General features: G+C 50.4%; 1 protein-coding gene across 1 annotated transcript; it reads right to left on the reverse strand.

Annotated features, from left to right (window-relative positions):
- Nucleotides 1-6,630: 6,630 nt before the first annotated feature.
- On the reverse strand, nucleotides 6,631-9,308 carry LOC119308488 (leucine-rich repeat protein 1-like). The gene is made up of 5 exons (XM_037584618.1): nucleotides 9,010-9,308; nucleotides 7,339-7,410; nucleotides 7,159-7,230; nucleotides 7,002-7,073; nucleotides 6,631-6,891 (listed from the first exon to the last, which is right to left on the reverse strand). The coding sequence occupies exons 1-5, from the start codon at nucleotides 9,240-9,242 to the stop codon at nucleotides 6,855-6,857; spliced, it is 486 nt and encodes a 161-aa protein (XP_037440515.1). The 5' UTR covers nucleotides 9,243-9,308; the 3' UTR covers nucleotides 6,631-6,854.
- Nucleotides 9,309-9,596: the final 288 nt, after the last annotated feature.

The raw sequence follows: 9,596 nt of genomic DNA on the forward strand, positions 1-9,596 counted from the left end.
AGAAAATATGATTCATGTCCTCTCTTTGCCCGCGAAGAGCATAGCGATCAGTGCCCGGGCCATTACGTTTCCGAACTTGATCACCAGCCGACAACCGCCCGTGAGAGGCTTGCCAAAGAAAAATCTTGATCTTTGGAGGGATGCGGGCTCTCCACATCCACTTGAATTTGGAAGTTTTCGAACCAGAAATCAGCTTGCCATATAAGGATTTCACGGAAAAATGGCCAGAAGAGGAGTGGGCCAAACCAGCTCCTCCTCCTCCCCCGACAGCATAGGGAAGAAGGCAACGAGGCGCTGCCAGTCGACCAACTCTTCAGGAGAAAGAGAGCGCCGTAGCTGAAGGTCCCAATTATTGGCAGAGAGCTCAGAGATCGAGATCTCAAGGTCGGGGCAGTAGGAGAAAAGTACAGGAAATGAATTCGCCAGCATGGTCAAGCCGCCCCACCAGTCAAGCCAGAATCTAGTGGATCTGCCATTATGCACAAAAAACTTGACAAGGCCTTGAAAGATAGGCCTAAGCTTAACAAGATCTTTCCAGAATTGAGAGGCGCCCGTGGCGCGAGCATACATGGGGCTAGAGGAAGGGAAGTATTTGGCTTTGAGAATGTTATACCAGACGGGTTTGTCCGTGGTGGTGGTCACGATCTTCCACCACCATTTGATGACCAGGCACTTGTTCATGACTAGAGTATTAATTATACCTAGCCCCCAAGGCTCTTGGGTCTGCAAATTTGGTCCCATTTTACCATGTGATATTTACGTTTGTTATCAGCCGCGTTCCAGAAGAATGAGCCTCTATGCTTATCAAACCAAGTGTGTGTACCATTAGTAAGGAGATAGAAGCCCATCACAAACATAGGGAGGAAAGAAAGGCAAGCATTAAGCAGGGCAACTTTCCCCGCCTGAGTATTGTACCCGCCCCTCCAGGGCATGACACGATTGCCATCTTTGACCACCGTAAGCGCGAAGTCTTTGGCTAAGAGTTTGTCAGAAGAAATAGGTAGGCCAAGATACTTTAGAGGGAAAGAGCCAAGAGAACAATTCAGCAAGTGGGATACACCATACACACAAGGCCTCGGTATCCGAAACTCCAATAATGATCACTTCACTTTTTGAGAAGTTAATTTTTAAACCAGAAAGTGCCTCGAAGCAAAGAAGAAGAAACTTGAGGTGGGAGAGGCACGGATAATTAAGTTCCACCATAATAATCATATCATCAGTGTACTGAAGATGAGTAATCCCTTGAGGGATGAGATGGGAGCTCACTGGAGTAATGTGTCCAGCCCTCAGGGCTCTGGACAAAATATTAGAGAGAGCATCCGCAACAAAGTTAAAAAGGACGGGGGAAGCCGGGTCTCCTTGTTTGAGGCCTCTAGAGTTCTTAAAGAAGTTGCTAACCTTCCCATTGACAGAAATAGTAGTGTGGCCCCCCGAGACCATTTGCATGATTCTATGGACAACGCCACCATCAAAGCCCTTGGACAGAAGAACTTGCCTTAAGAAGCCCCAGCTCACAGAATCATAGGCCTTTTCAAAGTCCAACTTAAGAATAACTGCCTTGCTACCTGATTTGTGGATATCATGGATGATCTCATGCAGGTAGAGGACCCCATCAAGGATAAAATGACATTTGACAAAGGCAGATTGATTAAGAGGAAGGGTGCGGTGAGCCACTGGAGTAAGGCGAGTGGCCAAACATTTGGCAGGGAACTTGGCAAAATTATTGATCAGAGCAATGGGCCTAAACTGGGAGATGAGCTCCGCATCCTTGACTTTAGGAATGAGAGAGATCACGGCATAATTAAGTCTAGAGATGTCCACTGTCCCCAAATAGAACCCTTGAATAGTCGTGCAAATAAGCGCCTTAAGCTGAGGCCAATTTTTTTTAAAGAAAGGAATAGAGAAGCCATCCGGGCCAGAGGCAGAGTTGGCATTAGCTTTATTAATAGACATGAAAATTTTCTCTTCAGAAAAAGGGAGAATAAGATTTATTCTCATCCGAAGACACCTGATTGCCGTGGTCCCAGAAAGAAGAGGAAATTACCCCTGGCCAGGTTTGGCAGATAGGAGGGAAGAGAAGAAATCGACTACGTGGTTCATGATAATGGCTTGGTCTGAAATTTTAACCCCATTAATCATCAGGCTGTCTATCGTGCATCTGCGAAGCCTCCCATTAGCAATGACAAAGAAATAAGCAGTGGGAGAATCAACTTTAAGCATCCAATTGGTCGTACCCCTTTGGCGCCAGTAAATTTCAACAAGGCGATGTAACTGCACCAAAGATTCCTCAAGAGAGAAACACAGAACCCATTCAGAATCAGAGAGCCCGGAGGAATCTGCACGAAGGTCTAAGTAATCAATTTGAGTCGAAAGGAGGGCCGTCTCTCTGCGTCCCTGTGCCGCGTGGTTACGAGACCATCCACGCACGAATTTGCGCAGGGAATAGGAGCAATGATGCCATCGTCCATAGGGCCAAAGGAGTGACGAACAGTCGATAGCGAATCTGAAATTTTAGATGCGAGGAGGTCACAAAAACCATCAATCAGAAGCCAAGAGGCGTCGAACTGGAACCAAGGAGGGGTGGGGGAGCGTTGAAGACCAGCGTCAAGAATGAGCGGGGCGTGGTCCGAGCCTATGATGGCCTTGGCTTTGAGAATAGATAACGGAAAAAGGGAGTCCCAGCTTGGGCACACAAAGATACGATCAAGTACAGAGCGAATAGGGGAGACCTGATGGTTAGTCCAAGTGAACCTAGATCCCACCCTGGGTATCTCACGAAGGGCGCAGGTACTGATAAAGTCATTGAAAGCATCAGGTAGCGGCCAGGAAAAGTTATTGGTGTTCTTATCAGACGGGTAGCGAAGCAAATTAAACTCACCGCCAACAAGGAGGGGAAGAGTGCATGATTCCACCTTGTTAGAGATCTCGTCCAGGAATAGGGGGAGATGGAATGATCGGTCGGGCCATAAACAACCATGGCTTCCCAAAGCACGTTAAGTTGGCGATGATACAAAACAATGTTGTCCCAAAACTCCCATGATCGAAGGCTACAAAATCAAAAAATTCACGTTTAGAACCGATCAGGATGCCTCCCGAGTGGCCCAAGGAGGGGAGAAAATTCCAATCAAATCTATCAGCCCCCGCAACTATAGCCAGCTCGTGGGGAGAGAAAGAAGTTTTGAAGGTCTTGGCAAGGCCGACCAGATCAATATTATCACCCTAACACATCTTCGAGTTGGCCCTGACGCCCCCGAGCGCCGAAACCCCTCACATTCAAAAATAGGGCTCTATTTGAAAGACATATTTTGAATACGGTGGCTCGACTTGCAGGGTGCCAGGCAGGGTTTAGCGCATTTCGGGACACCCTTCTTTACAGAAACCTGGGGGAAGCATCTCTGACTGCCCCCCTCCCGAGCCCACTTCAGCCGCAACCGAAGGGGCGGGAGTAGCTGTGGCAAGATCTTTTGCTTTGGCAATAGCAGCCTGGGCCACCTCGTTGGCCCTAACCAAAGCAAGCAGAGACGAGGGGGAGCCAATATTGTGATCAAGAGAAATACCAACATCTGAGAGAACCTTTGTCAAGTGATCATCTGAGAGAACCTTTGTCATGAGTTGTGCTCCCAAGAGGATGGCTCTCCTCTCCCCTTCCTCCCCTCTCCCGTGCTCCTCCTCCCCATCCTCCCCGTCCTGCTCCCGTTGGCGTACCTAGGTCGCCCCCGTGCTTCCTCTCCGGCGCCGGCCTCCCTGCTCGATGCTCCCCTACTCCCCCACTGCTCCCCTCCTTGCCCCTACTCTTGGATCTGGCTCCGGCAACAAGTTCTGGGCCTTGTCGTCTGACGAGGATGATGCTGACTCCGATTCTGACCTCCTCCCTCTCGCCGTGGCCTTCCCTCCTGCCATGCGCCGCCGCTGAGGTTGGGGCCGGCGGGGTGCGTCCGGAAATTTGTCCCGGGTGGCCGTGGATGTCCCGTCTTCTCCGATGTGGCAGCTAGATCTGGCTGGACCCAGTTCTGACGTGTTCGTCGGCGGAGCCGTTCGGGGATGGTCTCCTCGCCGGACCGTGGTGTGCTTGGGGCTGCCCCTGCTCTTGCTGGTGGTTTGGTGCGTTCGTCTTGCTCCCCAGCGTCCTTATCGCCGGTGGCTAGGTCGGGTGCAGGGCCGCTGGCGGCAGCGGCGTCCGCTCCTCCCTCGCGTCCAACCCTAGCTCATGATCCCGATTAGGAGGCTTGTGGGCCCCTTGCCCGACCCACTCTGGCCTCCTCTAGGCCGATTGTGCAAATTGGGCCGCCCCCGCTTTCGTATTCTAGCGACTTTCCCCCTCTCTGTATTCTAGGCCCTGGGCCTATCTCGGCCCAGCCAACCCCTCCCCCACTTGCTAGCCTGGCCCGCGAGGCCCCTCCTGGCCTGGCATGCTCCGGCTTTATATGGGTTCGCAAGGGTTCCGCCCCCCCATTTCCAGGGTTTCCTGCTTCTCGCTCAGATCTCCGTCGCTCCCGCCACCGCATCCCATTCTACCACAGATCCCCTCCCCCTCCCCCTCTTTCTCTCTCCTTCGTGACCGTCGTTCATGGATCAATCTCGTGGTTCCTCAAGTGAGGCCATATGTCGGGCCAAAAGCGGCGGCGGGAGGACTCGGACAATGAGACAGTGGATCTGGAGCTCGAGGCATCCCTCCGCTCGAAACTTGAGGCTGAGCAGGCGTCTCGGTCACAAGTGGCCCGCGACTATGAGGCCTGGGCGGCAGGGCCCGAATGGCTCCAGAAGGATGAGCACGTGAGGTCGGCTACGGCATCTACGGCGGTGTCGGGGTGTGAGGCCCCTGGATCTAGCGGATCTGGGGTGGATCCCTGGGAGGCCGTGGCGGCTGGCGGCGGCCCTGGTCCTGTTTCCCGTCCTCCTCCTCCTCTGCCACGCGGTCCGCTCCCCTTTTTCCGCGGTGGTGGTCGCTCTTCTGGTCCCTCGTCGGGGCTCGGCGGGCGTCCGATGGGGCGTGGGGGTGCTGGATCTGGTGCCTTTGGTCGTCGTCCTCTGGCCTCCGGCCCAGGCTCGTCCTCTTCTGCCCAGGGCGATGGGATCCTGCCCCCTCCCCCTCCTCCTCCTGGTCGTTCATCTCCTCTGCTTCCCCAACCGCCAAATCCTAACCCGAACCTCACCTGCTTTGCGTGCCACCAACCTGGCCATTTCCAATCTCATTGCTTCAATCCCCCATTCTGCCTCATTTGCAGAGAGGATGGCCATCTCACGGTGGACTGTCAGAACCGCCGCAAACCTGTGTCTTTCAAGCTTTATGGCCAAGGCCTTCCTGGGTGTTCCTTTTTTGTCCCCGACTGCGAGATCCCATAGGTGGCAGTGGCCCCTGCTCTGTCCAACGCTGCTATCATTATCATCAAAGATCATAAAATCTCTCCCCAGATCCTCCTGGACGAACTCAAGCCGTGGGACGATGGAGGCTGGGATTGGCAGATCCGACAGCTCTTTGACTTTGAATTCGCTGCGGTCTTCCCCTCGAAAGTAGCCTCAAGATGATCTCCTCCTGCACCAGTTTCACCCTCCCTCTCAACCAACTTGTTGTGTCAGTGAAAGCGGCTTCTAATGGCGCTAAGGCCATCTCCCCCTCTCAGAAACTTGGGTCCTCGTTGATGACATCCCTCCTACCTTGCGCTCTGCTGAATTTGTTATGGCCTTTGGTGTCTTGATTGGCAAGCCGATCATTGTCGATCCGGAGTCCCTCTCTGTCCCTGGCCCCGTCCATCTCAATATATGGGCTGTTGATCCTCTCTGTATTCACAACTCCGTGGATGTTTTCCCTACGTCTCAGGGCTTCAGATTGCGGGTTCGCGTGGAATGTGGTGCCAACTCTCACATTCCTCCTCCTCCGGCTGAGAATAGCCGGGGAGGTGGGGATGATGCTGCCAACCAGAGCGGGGGCTCAAATCTTCACTTCACGACCTCGGAATGGGACGGCATGGGCTCTGAGTCCCGGGAAAACTTTTCAAGGACAATGCCCCGAAGAGCAAGGACTCGGGGAAGGACGCTGTGGCGGAGAAGGTGTCAGCCCAGGCTGCCCCGGCCCCTACCCTGGCTGGCACGCCTGTGTCCGATGTCTACTCCAACATGCCGGTTCGTCTGGGCTCACCTTCGCTGTCTGGCATCGAGGATCTTCCTAGTCTCTCCTCCGCGTGCTTCTGCTGGGACTCTCCCCAAGCGGAAATCCTCTGTCCGAAAATTCTCGGCACGTAGTCGTGCCTCCTCGGGCACCAAGCTCTCCACGGTGGGGCTATGCCGCCGCCTGGATGCTGATCTGGGCGACGCGGCGGGCCAGGCTTCTCCGATGGCGTCGCGTTCTACTCCGATCCGCTCCCCATCTTCAACGGCGTGCAAGAGTGGTCGGATCCGCGACAGTGGAGTTCGGGTGGCGGACAAGGCTGCTCGTCGTGCGGCAGCCTGTGACCTCCCGGCTTCAGGTACTCCCCCAACCCCTACCCCGTCGACAGTTATGAAAAACATACTTTTCTCAACTCGGAAACCCCCCGCAGCTCATATACTTCATAGAAAGTTTTACCAACCTCTCTCTTCTGTCAATAAAGGCGAAAGTTTTCAGTCCTTGGGAGAAAGCAAAGATACATAGGCTCGAGCATCAATTGGCGATTTTATTAGGGGAAGTAATGTGACAGCAACAGCCACATCGATCTCAAGCTTGTACAGAACAGAAACTAATCAGCATGTCTACTCTGGCGCGCGCACACACAGCTAAACCTCGCTCACGAATCCAGCTACTCCATGAACCGACGCCGCCCGTTTCGCTAGCTGCATGCTACCACCAGTTTATTTCACTCAGCTACTCCATGAACCATCTAGCACTTCCTGCCCAGGCGCGGGTTGTTGGCAAAGCTGCACCAAAATCAACAATGGACATGCATGAATGGATGGTCAGCGCTTATGATGAGTGGTGGAACAAATACATGGAGTACATATACTGAAGGCGGATGCGCTGTACGTACCTACTCCGAGGTATGTGCCGAAACGGTCCGGAGGTTGGGATCGGGCCGAAGAAGTTGTTGTTTGAGAAATCCCTGCAGGTGAAATGCAGGGTGAAGAAACGAAGTGCAAGGAGAACAATTGGAATGCAAAGAATGCATGAAGCTGAGCTCCACTCACGCATTTTTCAGGTTGGACAACCCAACCAGTTCCTTTGGGATTGGGCCGGTCAACTGGTTGCCATAAATTTCCCTGTTGATCAGATGCCAAAAGAGTGGGTCAATACCATTCTAGAAGCGTGCGTCGTCATTGGTAAATCGTCACCGCAGAAATAAACTGGGTTGGGTTGGAGAGGCTCACAAATATTCTAGCCGGTCCAGTTGGCCAAGCTCCGGCGCCAGCGGTCCGGACAGGTTCTGGCGGCCAAGGTCTCTGTTAAAACAAATAAATAACATTACTACTCCAGTTAAAATTAGATGCGTCCGGAAATACAAAAAGGACGGTGCTCCAAGCAGTCACTTCACATGTTCCCTCAAAAAAGCAGTCACTCAAAATAAAGTTGCCGATCGTCTGGTATGGTATAGTCGTTCTGAGTGAACCACAGCTGTGTGGCTTGAAAGTAGCCCCCCAATGTATTGAGGAGGTCTTCTCTCTCGATTATAACTCTATTATTACGGAATAAACTACTATTTTTTTGAGAAATCGGAATAAATTACTATTGAACCCGCAAAAAAGAAAAAGCAGTCACCAACATGAGGAGGCCTTGACTGGGCCAGGTTCATAGTCTTCAGGTCCAAGAGTTTTGGACTAGGCCTACCAGATTCGCCCAAAAACTTCATCTAAAAAAAAATTCATATCTAGGAGTACAAGTTTTCTCATTCTTTAGATTGTGGTAAATATATCTGCTTGGTACATCCACATAACCCCGTTTGTATCCCCAGTTTTGTGAACTATGAATAATAAAGCTTGGTGGTTCTAAATAAAAAGAAACAAACTAGGTACCCTATATTTAGAGCAAGGTCGTCACACTTGGCTGTGTCATCCCACGACCCGAACATTGTTCCTGTAATCTTGCCGATTGAGTAATAAAGCACGACTGTTTTGCCCTAAAAAAATCCAAAATCCAAAAAAACTACATCCGTCCAACTATTTGCAATTTCTTCTTCTTTTTTTGTGGTTCTTCTATAAATAAATAAATTCAAACGACCAAGCAGTATGTTCTTCCATGTTTTACTCCATGGATTTGCTCCTCTCCAAAAATAAAAGAGGAAAAAGGGCATCTGCTCCACTCCAAGGGAGTACCAAAAACCCTCTAACAAATGAGTAGCAAAAACTGTGCGTCAATCCAAAAAATTTAATAAATAAAATTGTGTAAACCAAACGCGACACATTAGATCAGCAGATCGAGTCCATCTTTTTTTATTAAAAAAACAAGACAATCATAATCCATTTGCTCATCCAGTTCCACACCGGCAACGCCAATAGTTTGAACAAGGGTGCTGGATGGATACAAAGCACTTCCACCATTCCAAAATGATTGGATTATAGGATCTTTCTAAGTCAAATTGACATTTTTTTACTGATCATATAGAAAAATCCACAAAAATCTATTATACTACCTCCGTCCAGGTGAATAAGTCATTCACGTAGTTCTAGGTCATCGATTTGAGAAATTAAATATGTGTTATATGTCATAAAAAGTATATCACTAGATTTCTACACGGATGAAGTTTTTAAATATATATTAAAATATATATTTAGATAGTTAAATCGTCGACTTAGAACTACGCGAATGACTTATTCACCGAGACGGAGGTAGTATCAAATATATTTCATCATGAATCTAATGAAGCAAATTTTGTTTTATAGGTGACGATATATTTTTATATAGACTTGGCCAAACTTAATGAAGTTTTAGGATAATCCTAGAACACAAATTATTTTGAAACACGGGGAGTACCAGAGGCACACACATGGACGGAATCAGAATCTCGCATATATAAAGGAATGGAGGTATCCAAGTCTACTCACATGCGGGTGACGCGTTTGTGGTCGTTGCAAGTGATGTGAAACCAGGTACAAGGGTCGACCAACTGCGGGTCCCAGGTCTTCAACGCACCGTTGGGGTCCTTCAAGCCGCTCCTCAGGGCCGTGAGCGCGTCAATGTCATTCGCCGCCACTGGCGCTAGCAGAAGGGTCGACGCAATGGTCACAAGGACGATTACTGACAGGGCCAGCAGTGATCCTGAGGCAGTGGGCGCCATTGGTCTTAGACAGGGCTAGTGGTGTCGTGATGTGAGGAAAGTGGGCGAGCACAGCGGCAGATTGTATGTGGGTTCCGCTTCGATGGACGAGAGTCAGTTGGTGTGAGGGGTTTTAAAGAGACGCAGAGGACGGGGATGGTGGTGTGCCTTGTAATGGTGGGGTACGTGCCACCTTTGGTGCCCCTTTGGTCACTAATGCTAAAGATAGGGCCTTAAGATATGATGCATGTATCGGAAGAGTTATATCTATACGCTCATCTAATGCACATTGGTAGAGTTATATTTATACCCTCATTTTAATGTCAAAGATATAATCTTATGATTGAAATGCATGCATTGATAGAGTTAGACCTA

This window comes from Triticum dicoccoides, chromosome 1B (genome assembly GCF_002162155.2).
Source record: "Triticum dicoccoides isolate Atlit2015 ecotype Zavitan chromosome 1B, WEW_v2.0, whole genome shotgun sequence".
In the NCBI taxonomy this organism is placed as follows: domain Eukaryota; kingdom Viridiplantae; phylum Streptophyta; class Magnoliopsida; order Poales; family Poaceae; genus Triticum; species Triticum dicoccoides.